Source organism: Carassius auratus, chromosome 9 (assembly GCF_003368295.1).
Source record: "Carassius auratus strain Wakin chromosome 9, ASM336829v1, whole genome shotgun sequence".
In the NCBI taxonomy this organism is placed as follows: Eukaryota; Metazoa; Chordata; class Actinopteri; order Cypriniformes; family Cyprinidae; genus Carassius; species Carassius auratus.
In genome coordinates, this window is record NC_039251.1 from 25,272,392 (window position 1) to 25,300,156 (window position 27,765).

Here is a 27,765-nt window from a genome sequence, read left to right on the forward strand (position 1 = left end):
ATCGCCATTACAAGAGTACCTGAGTTTGGAAAACCAAACAAACTCACGTCCAAACCACAAACTGCAGTGAAAGCACAGTAAAAGCTTGGTTGGGCTTTTGTATACAGATAAGCAGATCCTCTGTAATGCGGTGCTGATAATCAAATCCTGTGAATACACTCAAAAGCACATGACTCGGGCCCATGGATGCTTTTATTTGGTGTGGATCAAAGGCCCGGTTCTGATGGGGGGAAAATAATCTTAGAAGAGAGAGCCCATGTCATTGTGCTCTATATCTCCAGCATGTTTTAAAATTATTCTTTCAGTCGGAAAGCACTCTACCACCTTTCAGCAGTGAGCAGGTGGTGAATCAAACAGTCAAGTGTGTGTGTGTGTGTGATGATGATGATGAGATGTCTTTGTAGTACATCCTGTACATGCATTAAGAGAGAGCAGCAGATGGTACAGGAAGGTATGGGATGGGAGTCATACCACCATTATGCTCATACCCACCATCACCCACAGCAAATCCCAAACTCACTCACATTCACAGCCTTCTCTCGATTATCCCTAATTTTGCTTTAGAAACTGATTTTGAATAATTTATCTATAATAGGCATAATTTCCACATGAATAGACAGACAGATTAAAAAAACAGGAAAACGGTATAGAAAAGTCATTTTTGAGAAACCATCAGTCTCATGCTTGTTATACATTTGTGAATGTGAAATTAATTCAATGACAATGATACAATATTTAAAATGTTGCTTAAATTCATCGCCCACAAAAAGCATTGTGATTATATGCTAAAGAATCTACATAGTAATAGTAGTGCATATGCACCATTTGGCAATCACTCTCTGGCTTTTACTAGACAAAGCCATCAGTATGGACTTCATTTCACCAAATGGAGCACAAACCCTGATAATAATCAGGTTTGTGCATCAACAAATACCCAGTGCCTTTCATCAGGCCCAATTACCTCTTCACTAGGAGCCGAATACATTTCCCCTTTTAATATGATGTCTCCAAGAGCCACCCGTGCGGTTACGAGAGACTCATGCAGCATACTATAAACCTCTCGGCTTAGGGCACACACGCTCAAGTGCACTTTTTACCCCACGCATGCATATGGAAAGGACCATTCACCTTGCAGACCACAGCATCATTAAAGTCAACACAGGGGTAAAAGCGCAGACACTCACATAACCTCTTAAACAAAGAGACTTCTCTACGATCGCTACGATGCAAGGCAGAAAGGCAAAGAGTAAAGTTTGTCCATGAGTAAATGGATTCGGTTTAAGTGGAGATGAAAGCAAAGCATTGAGACGAGGACGCTGTAAAAGACTAAGGGGCCTGGATTGACGTTCGTAACCTTGTCGCTCAGGAAGCGGCTTTATTTACCCGTAAAGAGGCCCAGACTGGAAACCAGGCCTCGTGGGCCGAGAGACTTCAGAGGGCTGGTGATACCAACATCAAAGGTTTATTGAGGAAGTAATGCAGGTAGTAACAAGGAGGTCTGGATATGAGATTAAGTAGTGCAGAGGCCAGCGTTCCGGCTGGGTTCGACTTCCTCGGTTTGTGTGGGACGAGCCAGAGAGGGGAACGCTGTCACAACAGCATTATCGCACGCGCTAACCGCTCGTCTTCACAGCTGGAGTTCTGGGGGAGATAAGGCTTTGTCAAGGCCCTTATTACCCAGCCTGGTGCCATTGTTAGCAGACTGTTTTGAAGTACACAAAGCCGCCTGCTTGAAGGGGCGCGAGGGTCTTTTGTTACAAGTCCCGCACTCCATTTTTAATCTGCCTCTGTCGTGCAAAAACACTACAAACCGAACAGGAAATGAGGCCTCATTCTTTCTCCTTTGTTCATGGAGTCATATCTAATATCACTATTACTATTTCATCCTGCTGGAGCAGCACACAGAGCTCTATATCCCCCACTGGGCGGCCGTGCTATTGGAGAGAGATTAGGGCGGACCGTGTAAGGCGTGCGTGAGGTCCTCGGTGTGTGGCTTTTGAAGAGCGACGAAAGGCTGTAAGAGTCTTTGAGCAACATCTCACCTGGCAGGTAGAAATGCGTCAGGTACTTTAGCGTCAAACCCACCTGCCGCTTCTCCTTTCCCCTCTACACATGGGCCAAACTACCGCCGCATGTGTCTTCAGTGAGACATCACCACACAGTACTACAAGTCTTCATCTCTATCAGGCGACCTCCTTCTGTCCATCCATTCACAAAGCATCATCTCTATCAAACTCTGCTACCTTCTGACTGTCTGAAGCCTGTCCTTTATCTGTAGACTGATATGACTAGTGCTTTATCAGATTTTTTTACTGGCCGATGAGGATATCTAGAGAGCAGGGTAGCCAATAAAATGGAAATAGACACTACTGTTTGAAAGCTTTCAAAGAAATGTATAATTTTATTCAGCACGGATACATTAAATTTATCAAAATGGATAGCAAAGACATTTAGAATGTTACAAAAGGTTTGTATTTCAAATAAACATGGTGCGTTTGAAGTTTCTATTCTTTAAACATTAAGCAACAGAACAGTTATCAACATTGATATTAATAAGAAATGTTTATTGAGCAGCAAATCAACATAGATTGAAAGAATGATTTCTGAAGGATCATGTGACACTGAAGACTAGAGTAACTCTGCCCCCGAAAACTCACAGGTATAAATTGCATTTTAAATGTAAATATAATTTTTTTATTATTATTATTGTAATATTATTTCACAATTAGCCTTAACTATATATATTTTTTTTTATCAAATTAATCCAGTTATCATTTTAAAAACTAACAACTCATAAAAAAATAAAATCTTACCAATCAATTTTAATGGTAATCTGTATTTACATTAATTTCTATAATTACATAACTTGATGAAAGCAACATAAAAAAAGTCTCAAATTCAGCTTAAGTTAGCAGCCGCTAGCATTTGCTAATAAACAGTTTTTTTTTCTATGCTCAACAATTTCTTCTACCAACCTTACATTTTATTTATTTATTAATTCTTCGCATTTTGCATTGTTTCTGCTCATATGGGTCTCCTATTCCTCTTCGCAGCTTTGTTTCTAAGATTGACAATGACAGCTTTCTCTACCTTCTGTCACCATTTTTCTTCCTCTCAGCCTGTTCCTCGCCTCTACCTTTTTTTTCTTTGTCTCATCATCCGTCACTCCACTATCAGCATTTCTATCTCCTTGCCAGTTTTTTTACATTTCAATCACTCGCTCTTTCAGCTTTTGCTCTTAAAATGTATCTACAGTCATCTTTCACTGTCTGTGAGCTATTTTTCCCATACATTAATCTCCCTGACTACCATATCTCAGTCCAGAGAGTCCAGCCACACATACAGGTGTCAATCCATCAGTCTGAGTCAAGCAAACGGTTTAGAAATTCAACGCTCAATTCGTGTCATGTGAAAAATCCAGCTATTGCTCGCTAACCAAATAAAACCATTACTGTCACCGCACGTAATGAGAACAATTTTGTGCGTTTGAAGATTTTACGTTTATTTCAATCCACTGAATGGTTTTGATCTCCTGCGCACAAGCAGAACTGGTGGTTTGTGGGTAATGAGTCGCAGTCATGCTTCAGACCACTGCATACTAACTAATCAGTGGCAACGATGCAGTTCAACACAGCATGCATGAGAGCCATAATTGAACAGTGAGAGGCCTAATTCACCAGAGAATTTACTAGAACAATGTGTGAACAAGTGTGAATTGGCCTTAATATGCCGAAAATAGACATTTATTCTCATCATTTACCACAACACAAAAGGGGAATGTGGAAATTTCTTTGGGAAATGTTGGTGATACACCACTTTTTGGCAAACACGGATAGGAAAGCGCTCACACTGAGTGAAATATGGCCACAAAGTAATAAATAACATTGGGACTCTTGGAGTGCAATTACATTTAGAAATTATAAAAAATTGCTAAAAAAGCAGGGCTGGGCAATTTTTCCGATTTCATTGAATGAAATGGTTTGTCATGATTTTATTTGTTTATAAATTCAGTTCCCACAAAAATAGTGAGAACTGTTACTTTTCAACATGAATAAAAGTTGCTTGAGCAGCAAAAAAGCATATAGGGTGATTTCTGAATGATCATGTGCCATTGAAGACTGGAGTAAGACTGGACAGAAATAAATGATATTTTACAATATATTCAAAAAGAACAGTTATTTCAATGAGTAATACAATTTTACAATTTTTATTGTATTTTTTATCAAATAAATGCAGCCTTGCTGAACATGAAATGCTTCTTTTAAACCCAAAACCTATATTATAATACATTAAAAAAAAGATTAGAATGTTATGTATCATGCACTCATTTTGCTGTATATGGCGTGCAAGTCCAAAGACAAAAAGGTAATAGCTCGCCGGATGCCAACTCCTTTGTCCAAATATTCCTCTCATGCTGCTCTGAATTTATCTAAATAAATAAATAAATGAAAGATGTTGACAATGGAGCCTGTAGCTCATTTCCTGCTAGGGGTCAAAGTTTGAGTGGCATTGCTATAGTAACCGTTAAGTGCGCGCGGTTCTCAGCATTTGGTTATTTACAGAAAGCGCTGATTGGGGTAGATTTTGGATGACTGCGAGTGACGGGCACTACGCTGAGGGAGATGCAGGAAGAGCCGACACACAGCTGCACAGTCGTAGTCCCTGACTTCACACAGCCCCGCATGCTCCAGCACTTCCTGTAGGAGCGCACCGACATCCTGCGCTACTTCCTGCCCAGCGCTGAATCAACAAGCAGGGATAAGAACAGGAAGACAAACTACAAGGTGGGCAGAAGGGTGTGTGCAGAGAGGCCAGCGCTCCGGCGACTGGGTGTGTGGGTCGCCAGGTTCATCAGGAAAGATATCAAAGTATAAAAACAAAGGTAGGGAAAGTTGAGGGGAGAAAGAGTGACAGGTGAAGACGTCTGGACATCCTAACAGACAAAAGCTAGCATACTTACACGTCCCACAGGGGTTGAGACAAAGGCAGGAAGCTCTGGACTTCCCGTCCTCAAGGTTTGAGGAACTACAGCGTGACTATGACCTTCCAAGGCAAAGACAGCAAACAGAGGCCCGTTGGGCATTGGAGAGAGACATGACAGTGCAGAGGCATTCCACCGGGACACATGATATCACTGCAGATGACCCAAATAACATGCCATTACATTTCCTGTTGGTCTGAAGCACAGGAAGTGCCCTGCTGAAGAAACCCTGCCATAACAGACCTTAGAGTCTTCTGTGCAGTCTGCTTATTGTTTTGAAGTAATGTGGGGTGGTTTGATTTGGTGATTACATACATATGAGATGGTAACTGAAGGGCAATAGGTTTGACCCTGCCAAGATGATGCACTGTGCTCTTGAATGAGACACTTAAAGGGGCAGGTCACCCAAAAATTTAAATTCTTTCATCATTTACTCGCCCTCATGATGTACCAAATCCACAAGGCTTTTGTTCATCTTTGGAACCCAAGTAATTTTTGTCCAGACCACACAAAATTTTCAAGCTTCAAAAATGTACATCCAAAAAGTAAGCCATATGAATTGTTTTAATCAGAGTCTTTTTAAGAGACATGATTGTTTTAAATGCTGAACATAATTCATTTAGGCTTCTATTTGAATTCAGCTTTGATCAACACACAGATACTGTATACATCAAATATGGTAAACACTAAAGTGCAACTAAACTTGCTTGACACATGAGAACCCATAAGGTCTGTTAAAAATGGGTTCATTTATGAACTAAAGATTACCTAAAATCCTACAGGAGTATAAGATGACAGAATTTGAATTACATTTATTTTTCTTTTTAATTCCACATTTTTCCTGCAGGACTCTTCCTGTAGAAAGTGTCAAAATAAAAGTGTTTGCTAAATACTACTGATGCTGGGAAAGTTTAAGAGGAACACGAGCCATGTAAATGATCCCAAAAACAATAATGTGAAAAAAGAAGAACACAGATATTGGATGGTCTATAAATGGAAAATGAATAGCTAAAACTCCTGGTAGTTTTCCCTTCAACACCTATTTTAAACCACAGCGTAATGGGAGTTTGAAGTATAAATTAAACCTATAAGGCTGAAAAATCTATTCTTATAATTAAAAAAAATATATTTTTATAATTTAAAAATAACTTTAAAAATAACTGTTCACAAGCAACTAAACCCGAATGGGGGTATGTTTTGTATATATTTACATAATCTTGCAGACAATTCATGCAGTGGGAAGGAAGAAAAGACCAAGAGAAGAAGAGACTTTAAGAAAGGTTTATCTGCAGCAGATAGGAGGTAAATGACATGGTGTCTGCCATGGGACTGATGACGCATTGTATTTAGTAGTTAGACAGAGAAGACTCTTACCAGTTCACGTGGAAGGAACATGTCTTCCTGTCTTGCCACAACCAGACACACACTGTCCCCCTGCTTAGTACCGCGTAGCATGGCCACAAGCTCCTCTTGAGAACGGCCGGTGATGTCCACACCGTTCACCTGAACACACACATGCACTCGGTTACGATGGATTTCATATGCACCTTCACACTAATGTGAAATGAAAATGATTAGTCTATTCTTGAAATATTCCATCTTACTCCAGAAAGAGACTCACTTCTAGGATCCTGTCACCTGACTGCAGACGGCCATCTTTGACAGCAGCTCCTCTGGGTAGGATGTTTTTGACGAGGATGGGACCAGGCCCGTGCACAGAAGAATCTCTGGTCACAACAGTGAAGCCTAGACCTTCGGGACCTATGTGGAGATTGAGATAGATCAGGATTAAAGTGACTGATGGACAACCTAAACCTAATTTGTCAGGAATACTGCAGTAACTCATGTGTGAAGCCTATTCTCTTCCCAGTCAGCACACTGTAAAAATATCACCACTTTGTCTGTAAAAGAAGCCATCATTTAGAAAGTTGTATTTGAAGTGTCATATGATCACCTCATAACATGTCATATCTCAAAAAGAAATCCAGTTCAATAAATAATAAATTATTGAAGGTTTCCATGAATATAATAAACAATGAGAAGACTAAGAAATGGGTCTTAAGCAGCAAACCAGCATAATAGGATGATTTCTGAAGGAGTCTAATGGCTGCTGAAAATTCAGCTTTGTATCACAAGAATAAATTACATTTCAAAATACATTAAAATGGAAAAAAGTTCCTTAAATTGTAATAATATTTTACAATATTACTGTTTAATCTGTGGTTTAATGAAATAAATGCATCCCTGGTGTGAATTGGTGGACTTCTTTCAAAAACATTAAAATATCTTATTAGCCTAAACCTCTTGAATGCTACAGTAGGTGTATTAAACCATAGCAAATAAGATGCATTAAAATTGTTGAATTTAATGAACATCTGTTTTACAGTTTTTACTTAAAACGGACTAATTTCGGGTTGATTCTCACCAAGCCCCACAGAATACATTAAGAACGCTTGGAATATGTGCCACGAGATGCATAGGATGATTTTTCGACAGACTTGCATCCGCTTGAAAAAATGAAAGTCACCATCTCTGACATGCTCATTCTGACATTTGTGTGTGTGAGTGTGTGTGTGTGTGTGTGTGTTATGAAAAAGGAAAGTTATACGCCTTTAGAATAACAAGGTGAGTAGTTACTCCTATAGGTCACACAGTTCCAGTAAGTTGCAATGGGTTAAATAAACTCAGTAATTTAAACAGCAGACAAATGCGACTACAGTCAAGCGCAGACCAGTACTGAAGTGACCAGCAGACATAACTTTGTTTTTGCTGTGTTGATTTAATATTGAATAGGCCTATTATAAAAAATAATACTGTCATGTTCTTTCTTTCTTAATTTAAATTAAACTCAAGCCTGACACACAACAGAAATATCATTAGCCATATCAGGACGACATCTGGAAGCTGACATTTACACTGTTCAGATGAAATCCAAGTGTTTCCAAAAAAAAATTAAAAAATAAGCATGACTAGAAATCATTCTCGTTTTTTCTTTCAGTCCAGATAAAAGGAGGATATTAAAGGAGTAGACTGCTGTCTAGCACAGGTGGTGGTCCATTTAAACCATGCTCCCGCCTTGACCTGTGCATATATTGCTTCTTACGGCAGTCTTGATGCTGTCATGGTGACTGATAGGTAGATTAGAGAACAGGCTACAGCCCCCAGTGTGACACGAGGCACGTCTTTAGGGTGGACATTTCCAGTCCTGTCCCCGAGCTCAGGGATAAAATGATGGACAGAGCTTGGGGGAGAAGAAACTAAAGACTAGACCGCCTGAGGGCCAGTGGTTGTTCTTTAATGCTCCCTGCATTAGACTACAGAGGACAATACATTGAAGCCAGTCTGTGGAAAAAATGAGCGCAGCTGGAGCGTTCAGATGGCATTTTATGCTCGTCATTTAGCACAATCGTTTTACGGTCAGCACTTTTTTGTTCCAGCTATGAATTTATATCATCATTAATGGCAGAATCAATAAGAACTTAATAGACTTTGCAGCCTGAAATTATAGCTTCATTCATTCGGTTAGACTGCCAAAACCACTGACTACAAAGTTGACCAATGTTATAGTGAGGGAGAGAATCATTTTGAAAAGAAGTACATTCATTTAAAAGATCTTGCAGGAATTTCTTTGCTCTTTTAAAATGAGACTTTTAATGCACTATGCAATAGAGCCTGACCAATTTATCGTTTTGCCAATTTTATCGGCCAATTTGAGCCTGTCATAGATATATCTGCATATGCCGCGGATATGCTGAGACTTAATGATATAAAGTAAATAAACAATGTCCCCATCTTTAACTCTCACAATAAGCTTATCATACTCGTTTGCTACAGTAGGAGTGCAGAAAACGTGGACAGAATCATAAATCCAGTTATAAAAAAACTGATTTTATTGTACAACATGGAATTTCATGGAAATAGTCTTTTGTGCATGTATATGTGTTCCTATGTTTATGTATATATATTCTGTTTATGTATATTATGTATACTGTACAGTACAAATGAGAAGTGTGTCCAACATTTTGACTGGTACTGTACTATAATATACTGCACAAAAAGAATATCAGCTGATACATAAATAGTTTAAAAAAAAAAAAAAATTTCACTCTCCTTAATATCGTATCAGCCCCCCAAAAAAACATATTGGTCAGGCTCTACTATGAAAGCACTTAAAACTTTTAGGGTCCAAGGATACCCAAGGGGTTAAAAAAAAAAAAAAGATTTTAGATCAAATAAGATGACAACATCTCAATCCTACATGCAACATTTAAAAGAAAAATTATTATTATTATTTTTTTTTTATAACTCAACAAAAACTGTTCTGATTGAAGACCATCAGAAATCCCACAAATGTTGTTCCAAATGATCATACAGCTGGCTGAACATAGAATTTCTAATTAAATAATACTGAAATGTTAAGGGTTTATGGATTCCCAGCATGCACAGAAACAAAGATGGCATAGTTCAAGTCACATATTATATGTCCTACAAAATTCTAGGTATATGACTATCAAAATGAAAGACCAATATATTGTATTATTTTGCATGTTGTAAACAAACTAATTCAAACTGACAAGTCAAAGTATTGTTACTTAGGACAATTAAGACAATATTTGAAAGATCCTAAAAATCTGAACACATCATGTTGTCTTGAAATTGTCTCAAATCCATTTTACAGTGCATCTATCCCAGTTTTTACCTTTCTTAAGGTCGATTCGGAGCCTCTTTCCACCTCTTTTGTTCTGGTTTTGTAGAGGTGATGGTCCCAGGCTGTTTTTCAGGAGGGGAATGTCAGCACTTTTGCTTCTGGGGGTGGGTGAGAGACTGAGGGGTAATGGGGAGCCAAGAGAGCGACCCTCTAGACTGCTGTTGGACTCCTGAAACTCAGCTTGCCATCCTGAGCAAGACTCCACAGGCCTCACGATTGGCTTCACCTTCAGCGGTGGAGGGTCTTTGGTCCGTGTGGATGTGTCAGGGTTTTCTGAGTTGAAGAGGTGGCTGATTACACTCTTCTCAAAGCGCTCTTTATTAAAAACTGGAACAACTTCTAAACGAACGATAGATGAACGCATGGCTTCTCGGAATACTTCCTGTGCTCTGGTAAAAGACAGAGGGAGGAAGAGATAAGGAACACCGGAAATATAGAAAAAGCAATTAAGAGACAATCAATTTTTTATAATTACTTGCAAGTTGTTTGATGAAAAAAATGAACCTGGAAACTAAAAAAGGTGGAATTTGTAATATATTGAATAGTCTTGGTTTAGATAAAACTCACTCTGACATTTATTCTGACAGCATAATTGGGGTTATGACTAATGAGTCCTACGCATTACAAATGACAAAGCAATCCACCTCCTTCATTTCTGCCTGACTGATTTAATTTAAAAACCATCCATCCATCCTGAGCATAATAAGATTAATGTGACATTCTACTGGATAGAAGTAATTCTCCTTAGCGCAGATATGTATATATAATATATGCATAATGCACAAGATGACCATGGAGCAACTGGGTAATGTTTCAACAGGTATGGCAAGGTCTTCTGACCGAACTTTGGGTTCTCTTCATACTATGATTCGTAACTGATGCAAATCTAACATTATATGTCCCAAAACCCAATGGCTGGTCAGATCCTGACAGCTTTGGCTCAGGTTGACAGTGTGCAGTAAATGCAGTGTAAGAGAAGAAGATCTGCTACACACCAAACACAGCACAGTAAATGACCATGACTGCTGGGTGGGCTCTGTCGCTGTGGGTTGAGTGTTTTTCTGCTTTTGAGACCAGTCCAGAGTTGATAGCCATAAATAGACTACAACAATGGACACCATGCTTGTTTTTACAAGCATGAAACGAACAGATAGGGCTAAAACTAAGTATCACGATAGGAAGGAAATGATATCAGGAGGTGGAGACACAGAGAGCAGACTAGAAGGTGAAAAAAGTAAGAGACTCACTGTGAAAAGGATTTGTCCATTAATTCAGTATCATTAATTTTAACGATACACTCGTCGTCCTGAAAGATGCCTTCCCTTTTGGAGCGACTGTTTTCTTCCACTCCTCGAATGTGCAGACCCAGAGCCCTGAGAGAGAGCAAACCATAAATTACCAACAAAACAGAGCACAACACCAGCCAGCAACTGGCCATGACAGGCTGCGCTATTGTATTATAATAGAACAAAAGTACATGGAAAACACAATAATTACCCAGTAATTACACAGTAATTACATAATTACAAAAAGCTACTTATTCAAGTAATAACATCAACACAGTCCACACCAAATTAATGTAGAGAACTTTCTCTTATATGCATTTGGCTTTGTTAAATTTGCATTCCACATCTGTTTGAGACATTGCCCCCTCTAAAGCTTTATCTGCTGATGTCATTTTTGAACAGTAAGTGCTTCACACACTTTCATCTTATATAATGTAAGACTTATTTTTCTTTTTTCTTTTTTTTTCACACATTTTATGAATTAATTACATCTATAAAACCGTATCACTACTTTACTAATGCTTAGATTTTTGCCCTCCAAAGCACCATGAGAAACCCACATACACAGTTGCTTGGCAAAACATAAGGCATAAGAGCTATGGCTGGCAGTGATAAAGACTATGAGGCTGGAGAAACTCATAAAGCAGGAGCATGAACGGCAGACGAGTATTAATCCCTCAGTCTTCACCCGCAGGCGCTGCATACAAGCACATTCACCCCAAATAACACATTTATACATTACAGCGGGCCGTAGCAGTGTCTGCAGTCCTATAGAGGCTTGGACAAATTATAGAAGATACCTTTGCAGAAATTCAGATGGACGTTTGGGGAGACACACTGGACTGAAATGGTTTTCTCTGAGAGGTGATATTTGACTGGAGGGATAAAGGTTGAGGTTTCAGTAAGTATATGAAAGAGGCTAAGTATATTCGTCTTTAGCTGCTGACAGGCATCTTACAGCAGGAGCCATAATAACCAGCCGTTTATGATTCTACACATCACTAAAAACATTCAGATGTCCACAGCTACAGCACAGATCAGCTTCAACTGCTGTTCTATGTGGCCTTACTTTAAATTCAGTAAGTTTGGGGACGGTAAGATTTTCAAAATGCTTTTGAAATAAGCATGTTATGATAACCAAAGATGCATTTATTTGATAAAATGCAGAATTAATATTATTAATATAAGTAAAGTTATTTTATAATTTCAAATAACAGTTTGAATTTGTTTTACAATACAACCATTATTTAAAAATACAACCATTAGTTCATTAAATATAAGTTACAATTTTTTTTTTTTTTTTTTTTAGCAACGTGTTAAAAATGTTTAGAAGAATTTTTCATTGACAGTTTGTGTTAAGTAATGAATTAACTAATGGCAATTAATAGAGATTTAATGTAAAGTGTGACCAAACAATAAAGAATCAAAACATTTTCAAACAATATCTAGGGCATGTTGTAGGCCAGATTAAAATGTGATTAAGTTTGAAAAATAAATAGAGAACAGTGCATGCATATTTCATATACAGTGGTTTTGTGCATTGTGACCAGTTGATGGGGAAAATATTCTTAAAATCCATTCCAAAAATTGTTGAAATAATTATTCACACTATTCTGAAGTGTCCACGATAACAATATTGTGCATATCCATTACCGTGATATATTACCTTACAGAACACAGGCACATGTCTAGTGATTACCCCACAAATCATTATATAAAGCAGCCCTTTAAACAACCAAACCATAAACTGTAAAATAGTCTAATCACAATAAAATCATGAAAACCATAAAAAGCAGTAAAACTGATACATCTATAGCTAAAGATACAGCCTTTCTCCAAGAATATGTTACCACTGCAACTTATTCTGCATTCTCAACTAGTCACCTAGTAAATTTAAGAAGCCCTAATAAAAACTAATAACGTCTCCTATTATCACCTTCAGACTAAATAAAATGATCAATAACAAAAACAAGTGTGCATGAAAGCTCTCCAAAAACACACCAGAGGTCAGATTAGCGGTCTGGAATTTGGAGAACGACACGGGTTCTGGAGTGAATTAGTCTTGTGTTGGTGTAAGACGTGGGTGTGTGACCTGCTAATGCTCAGGAAGGATCTCTTCACCCCTCCATTAGATGTGCTAAAGGCTTCCCGTCCACATGTAGTCACTCTGCATTAGCTAACTGGCCTGTTTACGTTATCGCTCGCCTCACCACTGGAGAATATTACGCCAGTCTTAAGATGGGGTGACCTTTGACACGGAGGGAGAGAGGGGCACGGCATGTCTAAAGGAAACAGATGGAGGTTACGGCCTGTGGGAGACTTGAGTGAGGGGGATGATGGAGAGATACAAGAGGAGAGAGAGAGAAATGAGAGAAAAAGACTCAATCCTGCAGGGAGGTATCTGTCTTTATTAAGACTGCTGTGCTGTCTCAGTCCCTCGTGACTCTCTCTGATGACTCAGTTTCAGTCAGGAAGAGAAAGAATTACTTAGTGCATGTCAGACAATAAGAGCGCTCAACCATAAAAACATCTGCTCATTAACTGAGCCATTCCACAGAAGTTCATGCCAGGTGAAAGTTAGGCAAATTTACTCAGAAACTGCACTTTGAAGATTGTGTGACCTCCAACAGCCAGTCTTCTGCAGGCCAAATCAAAGACATCAAAATCAGGACAGCTTAAATTTGTTCATGAACCAAAAAATCCAAACTCCAAAACAATCACCAAAGCTAAACTAGGGATATAATGAAAAACATACGCTGGTAATGTGCTGCTGCAGTACATTATTATATTCAAATTAGCCAATGGGAGTTGGAAAAAAGTATGTAGAACTTAAATGACAGTTTGATATTGTGAAAAAAAATCCCACTTAGTAAATATTTTAAATATAAAAAAAAGTTATTTCTAACCAGCATTTTCTCAAATATATTTGCATTAAATCAGCCACTCAACTCTCTACTATGCTCTACTACTATCTCTATCTAATATCATTAAAAACTAAATCCATATGCACCATAAATATTAGTTGGCAGTATATCAAATATATATATATATATATATATATATATATATATATATATATATATATATATATATATATATATATATATATATATATATATATATTATATAATTATTATTATTATTATTATTATTATTATTATTATATGCAAATGAAACAATTGAATTTAAAATTTTTAAACTAATAATAAAATTTATTTATTTATTTTATTTGTATTTTTTTACGTTTGGGTTCAGTACGATTATATTTATTTTTAAAGTAATGAATAACTGTATTTAGCAAGGACACATTAATTTGACCAAAATCACAGTAAAGATATTCATGTTACAAAAGATCTCTATATTAAATAAATGTTGTTTGTTTAAACTTTCTATTCGTACAATAATCCTGAGAAAAATATATCAGGGTTTGTCTAAATTATTAAGCAACTCAAACGTTTTCAACATTAAAAATTATTAGTGTTTCTTGAGTACCAAATCTGCATATTAGAATGATTTCTGAAAAAGACTAATGATGCTGAAAATTTAGCTTTGCAATCACAGAAATAAATGATATCACTTATCAGCTGGTATAATGGTAATATTATATACATTTTACCAACCTCAAACAAATAAATAACTTATATTGAGTATATCTCATATGGTTACTGATATATATATAGTAAGACATCAAAAACTACAGTAGAATGAACAATGGAGAAAGCTTAAGTTAGATATAAAAACTTAATCTAACTTATTCTTACAAATGGTTTCGCCCAACTTTCCAATTTACAACTGAAGTACTTAACTTTTAACCTCTCTCATTTACCCTACAAAATGTGGTGATGAGTTTCCCTGAGCCAGCAGCAATCAATGCTGACCCCCAGCCCTGCTCCTGCCATCAAACAGAGCTGTGGGTTTATATACTGCTGACCCGCTCCAAACAGCAGCTGCAGCAGTCTGACCACCACATGATGCCCAGCTCTCTCCCACAGGGACACACATTCTTCACTTGCTTTACCTGTTCCTCACCACTGAAGCATTAAAGAAAAAAAAATGTCTTGTCCACAACCACAAGCTCATCCACATATGGCTTTCATCTGTTAAGTGTTCAGCAACTCAGCCCTGATGAATAACAGTGTCTATGCAGGTATACAGAGCTTAGCCAAGCAAATAAAACTAACAAAAAAAAAAAATACAATTCAAGATTATGAAACAATACAATTGCACTAGAATCTTTGTTATAATAAAACGAATAACTAAAAATAAATGCATAAATAAACTCATGCAAATAACCACAAATAAACTATATATATATATACACACACTGTTCAGGACGTTTTAGATATGGTTGATGGTTGCTTCCATCGCAACGTTGGAAATATTTTTTTTTAAACCATGAAGGCAAGCCAATGGATATCACACATAAGCAACGTGCAAACTTTGCACAAGTGTTATGACGGTGAATGACTGATTCTCTTAGAGATGACGAGAAACAAATCTACTTCAACATATGCTCAAATGGTATACAGATACGTGTTTTAATTTATTCCCTTAATATTTATATTGTGGCCCATACATAATAAAAAATACATAAATAAATAAATAAAATAATAATAATTCATATTAAACAGGTTGTTTTTGAAAGTTGGTAATGGAAATACGTTAAGCTTTTTATTTCATTGATTTGTATTGATGACTCCAGTGTTAATATTTTAATTAATGACCTATATCATCGTATAATAGACCTGCTTTAAAATACCTTTTTTAAAAACATTTTGAGTAAATAGCCAGCGAGTCAGTTATGTGGTAGTATTCACAAATTGCAAAGTGGTATAAGGGCAGGGACATTTTCATTGAAGACAAAAAAAATTCTAATATCACAGGATGTCTCATTAATATTTCTCCTAAAATTATTTTGTCAACTTTAAGTAGTATACTAGCATACAATAGCCCAAAAGCTAAAAAAAAAACATTAACTAGAAGCTACAAACACCCACTTCTGATTCACGATTTCAAAAGCAGAAGAGCAGCACAAAACATTCCCACAATCCCCCACAACAAAAAAACACGCAGACACAAACAAAGCTCTGAAATGTGTGCAGTGCAGCTTTAGATTTCTCTAGCGCACGTCACCATGCTTTAGGTAAGACATGCATCACAGGAAAGTGTGTGTTTGCGTGTGGAGGAGAGAGAGTGAGAAATGGCGCACTAACCTTCCGCTGAGAGAGGAACAGTAGGGCACCACGTGTATTCCTAGAGGCCCTTGTTCTCCTGAAATCTCCACTGTCTTTGTGAGGCTGTTGCTGCACACACACACACAAGAACAAAACCCATCAGTCACAATATTAAGTCGTCAGACGGCACAGCATACACCCGTGTAAACTCACTGTCTCCTGGCCCTCAGATCTCCCACATGCACGGGTGCAGAGCCGTCGTACATGTCTGTGTTAGTCAGCTCTCTAGCACATGATCCTGTTTTCCTACATTCCCTGCTGAAATAGTTTCCATGATGTCTGCCTTTCTGACTAATTTTCAAATGTTCCTCTTTTTTTCCCCCTGTTTTCCCCTTTTTCAGCAGTTAATGTTCTTGGCATGTGGTGTGATGATATAGCGGGAGTGTAAGTGGATAACTGTGGACAGAACGGTTCGTTGCACTGCAGTGGCGATCATCCGCCTTTAATCCACAACTAATAGCTCTTCATGGTGGAATATTTGCAGAGTCATACATGAGTGAGTACAGTGAGCCACTGCAGGAGCTGAAGAGAGAGAAAGACAGGCACAGAACGACCCACAGTGGATTTGAAATTAAGCAAACTTGACACACCAAACTGTTAGAAAGCATTTTATGAAATGGGTAATTCTGAAAGCTGATTGGTCAGTGCAGTCTTTCATGTTTGGCTGGTTCGTTCCCATTAGCCCCTGCTGGTAAACTCTGTAACAACAACGTCTGTTCCCAAAAAGCTGGGGTTGGTAAGATATTGAATGTAGTTTATTTATCTTTAACCCTCTGGTAAAAGATAAACCCTATTTTCTCCTGATTACCCCGAAAAGAACTTAAATTACACTTTCAGTTTTGACCATACAGATAAGAGCAATGCATCAAATAACAAATATTCTGTGATAAAGTAATCCATATGAAAACAACGTGATGTCCATTTTTCACATCTCCCTTCATTATCTTCTAATGAGACACGCCCCCACGCTGAACGCTCTATTCAGATTCTAATGTTTCAAAGTTTAAAAATATTCTCAGCTCTTTTCAACATTAATAATAATAATAATAACAACAATAAATGTTGTTGGGTTTTTTTTGTCAGATCAGATCAGATTGTTAAAAGGATTTCTGAAAAATTCTAGGCTACAAGCTACATTTAAAAAAAAAAGTCCCGGGAACCAATGTTCTGTATGTGTTTTGTATTATACAAAGTGATTTAACATTTTTAATTTTTCACAAACCACACATAATTATTATTTTTTTCTCAAAAACACAATAATGTACATACATGCTGCTCACATATTAATATAACCCAGTTTCTGCTGATTACAGTGAGACTAGACTTTAGCCATTTAGCATTTAGACATTGACACAAATGTCAGGGCATGACAAAACTTCTCCAGGCCCCAAAAATACCCTTAGACCTCAGAGGGTTAAAGAAGTCACTTTCAAACATATTATACAGCAAAAATTAATATTATGAAATAATATTACATAAATAATTTTTTTTATATAAATATTTTTAAATATATTTTATTTCTGTGATGTCTGTGATTGCACATGATTCCTCAGAAATAATTCTAAATGAATTAATTACCGCTCAAGAAACATTTATTTTCACTGTTGACATTTGTGCTGATTGGATTTAATGTGGAAACTTTATCATCTTTAATCAAATTTATCTTTGGTAAATAAAAGGCTGAACAGCATTTATTTGGGAGAAAAGAAATATCATTAATTGCCGAATAAAAGTAATCTTTTTCAAAAAAAAAAAAAAAACATTTACTGACCTCAAACCTTCAAATAGTACTGTATATCTCTAACTTTTGTGGATGCACTAGACAGACATAAGGCTACGATTGAGATTGGCAAAAACAAACCAAATAAAATCTGGAATGAAGTGAACGTGTTACAGAGCACTTTTTTAGTTTTTTTAGTTTTTTTAGTTTATGTGCGAGCCACTAGTTTATACTCATATGTTGTCTGGAAATGAAAGCGTAACCAAATCTGTCTCTATTACTGTTATTTATTCATCTTAGCTTTTTTGCTATAAATTTTTTCTTGATCAGAAACTAGTAGTACTTAAAGGGATACTACACCCAAAAAAGAAAATTATATAATTAACTGCTCACCCTCATGTCGTTCTAAACCCGTAAGACCTTCGTTCATCTTTAGAAAACAAATTAAGACATTTTTTACGAAATCCGAGAGCTTTCTGACCCTCCATAGACAGCAACACAACTGAAATGTTTCCAGGTCCAGAAACGTAGCAAGAACATCAGTAAAATAGTCCATGTGACATCAGTGGTTCAACCATTTTTGTATAAGGCTACAAGAAAAATTTTTGTGTGCAAAAAAAAAAAAAAAAGAATGACCTTTTTTTAAAATGATCTTCCTCATCTGGTCTGCTGCTGTGTGCCGCCATTGTGGAGAGTATCACTTTGCATGCGCTTGCTCTCCTCTGCATATAAACGTGTTCAACATAAGCAGCAGCAGCATGCACATGCATTGTTTGTGTTTCAAAGAGGAACGAAGATCTTACGGGTTTGGAATGACATGAGGATGAGTAATTAATGACAATTTTGATTTTTGAACTATCCCTTTAACAGAAAAGAGCCAGTCTGCACTGAATCAACAAGAACAATGGTTTATAAAGTTTGATGAACTTGAAATAGTGTGGACACTACAACATACAGTACTAAGCCCTGAAGAACCTCGTCCTCGAGTTAGTCTCGGAGCCGAGCCTATTGTTGATGATCAGCCCTGAAACAACTTCAAATACAACACGTTCTTGAATTCAAGGTTAAACTCTCAGGGGGGTTTAATTTCACTTTGAATAGTCAAGAAAACAAACACTAAAAAGGGAAAAAATGTAAATATATAAGGAAAAAAGAAATGCTCAGATCCTTCAGGAATCATTCTGATATGCTGATTTGCTCAAGAATCATTTATGATTATCGATGTTAAAAACAGTTGTGCTGCTCTTATATTGTTGTAGAGACTGCGAAGCATATCTTTTCAGAATAGAACGTTCAAAAGAACAGCATTTATTGGAATAAAGAAACATTTTGTACAAATATAAATGTCTTTACTGTCATTTAGTGAGTTCTTGTTGAATAAAAAGATTAATTTAATAAAAAAATAAAATGCAGCACTTTTTCAGCGACAGTTATAAAAATGCTTTTACTAATTTTAATAAATAATGCATTAGAAATGCACAACGATACAAGTTTGTGTCAGCATCCTACTGCTTTAAACGTCCATGAATCAGATCAAACTGTGACACTGAGTTTAACCATTAATTTAGACAAATGTATATCGAATAACATCAAAAGGCAGAAAAACAAAGATTGCTTTCTCTCAGCCTAATAAGATCTGCAATAACCACATAATGATCAGTTGTACTGTAATGATGTCATTGTTCATGTTATCTAAAGGCTTTGAAGGACATACTGTTTCTTTGGTCTCTGCAGTGATTTCTGTTTTCCTGACGCTTAAAGCTCCAACACTCCCAAACAGGCATCTAGCCAAATAATTTACTCGTGTGTGTGTGTGTGTATATATATATATATATATATATACATATATATATATATATATATATATATATATATATATATATATATATATATATATATATATATATATATAGGCATATACAAGACATATATTTTTACTTAATAAATTAAGAAAATTAACAAATAATTCCGTTTTGGTTCATTTTTGTGCTGCGCAAAAGGAAACCAGATGGCAGAAAGCAGCATCCTATTTGTCTTTAGGGTTATTTTACTCACAAATATTTGTTTTGATTGTGAATGTACACAAATAAAGGCAAACCGTTTACAATACCGATTATCATCATGACCAAAAAGAGTAGTTGCTTCCACACGGAAAAAAACTCAAGTGATTGCACTGGCGCAGGAAGCATGCACACAATTTGACAATTGACAATAGAGCCTGTTCATTATCATAATAAAATACAGTCAGTCAAACATATGGAAAAAAAACCCCACACTGCTCAGTTTAAATATGTAGTAAAATCTGTGCCATTAAGTGTTATCACAGTACCGCCATGATGTTATGCAAAACATTTTGTTTTACGTGGATATTGGAATGCGAGTGAAGTAGGCTACATAATAAATATTCATTTGGCATTTAAATACATCACGAATATGGAAACATTTGATTATGTGTTGAATGAGAGACCCAATCTTGGTTTCAGTTTCATTTTATCCTAAATCAATTGGGTTATATTGCTCTAACTTCTTAAAAGCCTATTTTTCTTTTGTTCTTTTCTAAATACTGTTAATTGAAAGGATTTGTTGTGGAGTGAGGGGAACTAAAATAGCTTAGCTATGTTTATGGTTTATTATAATGTGTAAACATTTTGCGTTGGCATTAGGCCTATTTATGAATTAAATAATGACTTACACGCGACTTATGTTTTTTGTTCTATAAAAAACTACTTTTTTTAGACATGTAGCGTAAATAAATTAGAATTTTTTAACCATTTAACTGATTGTATTTAACAATCAAAATTCCTAACGGTCGGTTAACGGTTAACTGGTTAAAATGAACATCTCTAAAATACACCCTTTTCCAAGCTCCTGTTTGATTTCAATTCTCTCATTTTTCCTGAGGTATGTAGTGCAGATTGTGTCTGACTGTGTGTGAGAGTCTATTTGGAGAAAGAGCTGAGACTGTTGAGATGCTAATGCAGGAGAGAGCGCTGAAGACTCAACACTGATAAGCTACCCTAGCACAGATGACTCTGTCTGAGAGCGAGACAGAGAGAGAGAGAGAGAGCAAGAGAAAGATGGGGTTTAAACACAATCACCATGAGAGAGAAGCCGCAAACAACAACAAAGGAGGGGGGGGGGGGGTGCTGGTGGGACTGTGGTAAGCATGAGTAAATCCTGTGAAGTGCAGTTTCATCAACTCACCAGAAGTTTCGTTAATCAAGGCCGGCTCAAATAAGAAATTTCAAAGAGACTCAGCTCCTTGAGGAGGGGCTAGGGAGCCCCAAAATAATTAGTCAGGCTTAAATTAGGGTTAAAATAACAACAACATTCTCAGCACCCTTCCATCTTGCTCTCCCTCTTTCACTCTCCATTTCAAAATTTTGTGTCCTAAATTATGTACTATACACTATGCACTCACTCTACTATATGCTATTTATTGTATGAATTTTAAAGTTATGAGGGACACTTCAGGGGCACTAGTCCTTCTGCTTTGCCATCAGCTGTAATCTTAGAAAATATTCTTAATGAAAAAAAATATAAATATGTTATTTAAATATATTTAAATTTAATCATTTCCATATTTTATAAAATTTTATATCTAACAATATTTCTAAATATTGCAGTTTTTACTAAATATATATATAGAGAGAGAGAGAGAGAGAGAAGGGGAAAAAATGGACAATATTAAATAATTTTTTTTTCTCTACTTAGTTTTGTACAGTGCATCCTGGGATTGCCTTCTCTACAAAGGCTATAATTTCACACAATCTGGCTCAAATAAAATATCTTACTAGGCAGCATAATGAAGTTGCCTACCTTTTGGATCAGCCTTACAATAATGCCTGTTGAAGCAGCCATACTAAAATTTGAAACAGAGCTCGGAACCCTTGTTTTTTTTTTTCATTCATTACCTTACTCCTACTTTTCCTCTTTGGTTAAACATCCTGCATCAGTAGGCAAACAATGACGGGTGAAGAAAGCCTGCCACGTCGTCCCTGAAAGCATGGCAGTGAAACAGGAAAGGGGGCACTTGAGCAGGTGTCCTCTTTATTTACTTGCTCTCTCTTCCATACAGACAGAAGGTACAAAAAAGGGAAATAAAAGGCAGATAGGAATAAAAGAGAGCAAATTACCAAAGCTCTCTCGTCTTTTCAACTCTCCATCTTCAAAGTGCTGAGCTTCAGCAGCTTTGCACAAATAAGAGCACTGGTTCAGATTAACAGTCTCTCTTGTGATTGTGTACGGGCCGAGTGTGGGTCCGTTTCGCAAAGGTTCCTAGAGAAACATGCAATACTTCTCCTCTGAATGAAGGACCATTTGAATACAGTTGCAGTTTCTTTATGCGTCGACTATTGTGTTGCGGATTTGGAGATGTCTGATGGAGGTTGGAGAGGATTGGGTAATGGAAAATGTATGTGAAGAGGTGTGAACAAGGCTGTGTGTTTACCTGCGAGTGTTTAACCCACAGTAAAGCTCCCCTACAGGGTTGAAATAATCCTCCTATTCAAAAGGACTATAATTCGGCCTCACAATCAGGGATCCAGTCACTCAACAGGGATGCAGAAAGCACCGCATGTACAATCACGCTCTCAGTCTCCAGCGGCTAATATGCCAGACTCACAGCATTAAAGGATGACTAATGTTAAACCCGTTTACCATCGGAATAAATAGAGAGGTTAGTAAAACTTCTCACAAAACACACTATCAATGGAGATCCATGGAACAAATGTTTTGAATGTATTATATGAGTTGTGAAGTTTTCTAAATCCTCTTTTTAAGGTGGGATTATTTTATATAGGTGGAGGAATTTCTAGTTGGGGGAAGTTTTCAGTTTTACAAGTCAGTACAGATCGGTACTTGCATGACATCCCTTCCACCAGGATGAGCCTAGGATGTCAAAGATGCTGTCAAAGGTCATTAAAGTGATTTAAATTAGCCTAATTTGCCTTGTTTCCATACAATATAATATACCTCCTAACAACCTGCCTTTTACTATATTTCCCAGTCAAATAATTGATTTGAAGTATTTCCACAAAAGCTCTCAAAATGTGCAGGTCGTCAATTACACGGTCATCAAGGATACACAGAGCGAATGTAGACAGCCACGCCATCTTTTCCAAAAGTCTCAGTTTTGGTCCGTTTACACGGAAACCCAAACCTGGAATTTTCAATCTAAAACGGGGTCTACAGCGTTTGGAAAAGTCTACATTTTCGAGAGTCGAAAAACGTTGGAGTAACATAAACAACAGGCGGAGCAAAAATTACACGCTTTGAAAGTAAAACACACTAGTGTAAACGAGGCCTTAGATTTTTTTTTAGTTTTTCACTGAGAGAAAAAAAAAAAGGTTTTAAGATCTGTTTACAGTAAAGTTCTACGGGGGACCCAAAACTGTATTTCTACTGCATTTCTGCAACAATCCTAATTTAGAACCTTTATAGTGTGGCATTTCTTAACTATTTGATGAATTAGTGGCTAACGAATCCATATGTTTTTAATACGAACAGCTTGCACCCCACTGACAGTTATGTTAAGGGGTGGAACTTCATGCTTCTTTAAAATAGTTTTTGTATACGTTTCTGTACAAATCACATCATGTAAATTCATATACAAATCACCATCCCAAAAAACATCCGTTTTACTATAGGATCGGCTGCATTAACCTCTAATATAACTTCTACAAACCTCTGTGAATACTCTACAAACCTGTAGACCAACAAACTAAAATTCCCCAATCTGAGATAGTCTGAAATTCACATTCTGAAGTTAAAGCCTCCAGACTGAGCCACAGGATGCATCTAAGCTGCTCAACGCCATGCTGTCAGTCAGACGCTTAAGCTCAGAATGGGGTTCTCAGTGCACCTCCCATCACCGTCATCATCATAGCACCGTATCGATCAGACGCGGTACTGACAGCGTCACAATGCGGCTCTAATCCACTACAATACTGACCGCTGAGCCCCAGATTACCAGCACCACCTCTTTTCATCACTTCAATTACCTTTCACTTGAAGACAGCTCTCGCTTAATTGATTCAAGAGAGATTGCATGCTTTCTATTAGAAAATCTTAAGCACCCAGGTATAATCTTGTGGCAGAAACTAATACAAGGCAAATCTTTGATACTGCTGTTTATCTTAGCCGAAATTAAACCCCAGAGGCGGCGTGTCTGAAATGTTATCCCGCAGACTGAATCGAGATCAGTTAAGAGGAAACGCGGAGTTAGATGCAGGAATCAGGCTCAACTCTGATGGGGTTGGAGTTTAAGATTTTCTCACTGTCTCACTGATAAAGCGGATGGTTATCAGTGGGTGTGTGTGTGATTGGCAGAGAGGGTGATGAGAGGATGATGATAAACGGGTGTCAGTGTGAAAGAGGCCCGAGGGGTTGACAGCAGGGAGTCAACGGCACAATGGCACAGCAGATAAGAGCACACGGATGAGTCCGCGCTCCCTCTGAACATCTACACAGAAAAAGACAGACAGAGGAAGGAAGAGAAGGGAAAATAGATGAAGAAAGGAGCGAAGGGAACAAAGGTGAAGTGAAGTGCTTATGGAGAAGGGGCCGCAGCGGCAGACGCCAATGACACAATAACACAAAACACAATAAACAGAAGTGCAAAAAGGCCAAATGAGACGCATATAAAGGAAATCTAAAACTGAAATTGGAAAAAAAAAAGAGTTTTCTTTTTTAGTTATATTGTTTAGCCCCAGAGCACAAACAGCAAGTCTATGCATAACCTATACACACAGCTAATAATACACAAAGCATCACTTAGCTTAACCGGCCTCATTTCTACCTGTAGTCCAAGTGTATGTCAGTGTCTCTATTAAACCTCATGATTCATAAGGACTCATCTGTGCTCAGAAATTACCCTTCTTCATCTCTTCCTGTTTTCTAGTTGACAATACAAGCCAATTCACACAGGGCATCAATCATGATACACAAGCAGGACATTCCATTGTAAATCATTCGTAAAACAATTCTCACATAAACGGACACATTGAATTCAAAGCAACAATGTATGTGAGAATATATTTACCAACGATTTACATAGATTTTTTTTTTTTTAATTCTTGTGTTTCATGAATGAAAAGCAACGTTTTGTCATTTTTTCACAACAAACAAAACAATGCAAGGTAGACTCCATTCACAGAGTGAAAATTCACCCAGTAACATTTTATTCAGTATAAAAAAGCAATAAAAAAAACGTTATGATAACAGCTTTTGGGTCATGAATCAAGGATTTTATTTTTATATTTATGTACTATCATTATTGAGTATTATATTTATTATAATAGTCTAGGACTATGTTTATGGTACTGTAGTATATATTTTTTTCATTTATTTTCTTGTATCTGGGCAGACGTGGTCACTTGAATCTCTTTTTCACATGAGTTCAGACATTTCATATATTCTCATTTTGTGTTTCACGTAAGAAAGAAACTCATATGGGTTTGAAACGACATGATGGTGAGTGAACTATTCCTTTAAGGTGACCAACCATAAAGCCACTGAACGCTTTCTTTGAATTACACATTCCTACAACCTATAAATGTTATTAGCAAAGTGATGTCCGTACCTATGGCTTTCAATATCTACATTCAAAGTGCAAACGATAATTCATTTTTTCCCTCTCAATTTCAAGGATCATTTGCCGAGAGCAGAGAGCATACAGCATTCCTCACAGTGATGGCACAGCCGGCTGCTATGGTGAGAGGCTGGTAGAGGAGTCCCGTCGTGAGGATGTGACCCTATCAACCCTTTCTTACTGTCCGTCTGTGCTCTGAATGTGTTTAGGGGACTATTTGACTCCCTCATGAAATCCATTCTGTACAAACAGGATCTACAAATTTGTATAGAATTTAAAGGAATAATTCACCCAACAAACTGCTCACCCTCATACCATTCAAGATGTAGATGAGTTTTTGTCTTAATCAGAACAGATTTGGAGAAACTTAGTACACACGGAGACGCGTTTCTGTGAATACGCACAAATTTTTTATCGGATAGGCGTTTCGTCCACACGGATCCGGCGTTTTCATAAGGTGAAACCGCTATTTTTTGAAACCCAGAGTGGATAAATTTGAAAACGCTGTCTTTGCGTTTTCGTCTGGACGGCTAATCCGTATATTTTCTGGAACGATGACGTCATCAGCCCACGTCTCCCCCCCTAGTCAGACACCTCTATGTCACGTAACAGCAACAAAAACATGAACAAACACTGAACGATTGTCTTTTTATTAACTAACATTAACAAAGATTAATAAATGTATTGTTCCATGTTCGTTTGTGTACCACGCGCAAGGTTTATGAGCATAGTCCAAGTCTTCTTCTCTGTTTTTAGTGTATCTCTGTAGCAGAATTACAGCGCCACATACTGGTCTGGCATGTATACTACATCATTATGCCGTTTCGTGTGGACGCGGATATTTCTTGAGACAAGGGAAAAAAAAGATCGGATTGGGGTAAGCTCCTTCTCCGTGTGGACGGGGCCTTAGCATTGCATCACTTATCATGCATTATCTACAGCGAATGGGTGTCATTAAAATGAGATTCCAAACAGCTGATAAAAACATCACAATAATCTACAAGTATAATCCACACTACTCCAGTCCATCAATTAAAGTCTCTCGAAGCTGTTTTTTACTTGAAAAAAAAAAAAAAAACACTTTCCATAATATTGCTCTTTTCAGTGAATAAAGTCGTCTCAAAATATGCACAGATCAACCACCATTTACAAGCAAAATCAGTCTGAATCCTTTCTATATAAATACACTTATGGATTTTGGTGTGAGAGGACAACAGGGGATACACTTTTGGAAACAAACATTATTATGGACTGGTGTGTTGGTCAGAAGTGATAATTTAAAGTTAAAATGTGTAAATGATGGATTCGTTTCTTACAAACATGCAGTTTTTCCACTGCACAAGACATTCATTGATGGACTGGAGTCTAGTGGATCACTTGTGGGTAATTGTAATGTTTTAACAGCCATTTAGATTCTGACGGCACCCATTCACTGCAGAGGATCCATTGGTGATGCAAGTGATGTAATGCTAAATTTCTCCAAAACTGTTCTGACAAAGAAACAAACTCATTTACATCTTGAATGGCCTGGGGGTGAGCTAATGTTCAACAAACTTTAATTTGGGGGTAAACCATTCCTTTAATAATCTAAACCAATCGTATTAAAACACCAATATGTTTAGAACCTATTAGAACACAGAATGTGGCATTTCCAAAATCACCAGAAGGCATAGATGAACATATGACGTCCAACAGAATTAAAGCATGGGTGAGATACTAAATCAAATTAAAAAATTGATTTAGTAAAAACCTGCCAGCGGTGAGGATTGTGTTTGTAATGTAGAAAAGCATTTTGCTGAAGCCTGGACATTATGGCCACTAAGGGAACATAAGTAAAAAAAAACAGAAAGACAATCAAATGTTTTGTGAATTGATAGATTACTTTAAAGAAAGAATAATTCAGTGGCATTCACACCACTGTGGTCCTGCCTGATGTGTGTGTTTGAGTGTGTGCAAACAGAGAGTGCATCAGAAGCGTCGATCAGAGGTACTGAAGGCCGGGAGTGAGCCCAGACTCTAATGTTCAGAAGCGCTCTGGGATTCAGAAGAGGTTGGCGAGAGAGTGTCTAATCCCAGACTGGCTCATTAGTCATCTCTCTCCTTCATTAATGCATGTGTTTGTTTGTGTTGTGTGAGCCCTTCCCCTCTGCTTTCTGAAGCTGCTTAATGAATAATCATTTTATATGCAAGTGCCACAAAGCCTTGATCTCCTCAATGAGGAGCAGGAAAATTGGGATGTTAGCTA

General features: G+C 37.2%; 1 protein-coding gene across 8 annotated transcripts in view; it reads right to left on the reverse strand.

Annotated features, from left to right (window-relative positions):
• pard3bb (par-3 family cell polarity regulator beta b) overlaps positions 1–27,765 on the reverse strand; it is a 296,499-nt gene that overhangs the window by 171,843 nt on the left and 96,891 nt on the right. For 7 of the 8 annotated variants that reach the window (XM_026272247.1, XM_026272250.1, XM_026272245.1 and 4 more), the window contains exons 7-11: positions 16,189–16,278; positions 10,937–11,062; positions 9,681–10,078; positions 6,603–6,742; positions 6,356–6,484 (exon numbers count right to left, since the gene is read on the reverse strand). In XM_026272247.1, coding sequence (XP_026128032.1) covers positions 6,356–6,484; positions 6,603–6,742; positions 9,681–10,078; positions 10,937–11,062; positions 16,189–16,278 — 883 coding nt within the window. Of the gene's footprint in view, positions 1–6,355; positions 6,485–6,602; positions 6,743–9,680; positions 10,079–10,936; positions 11,063–16,188; positions 16,279–16,362; positions 16,892–27,765 lie in introns of those variants that run through there. The other variant, XM_026272251.1, reaches the window with a different exon arrangement.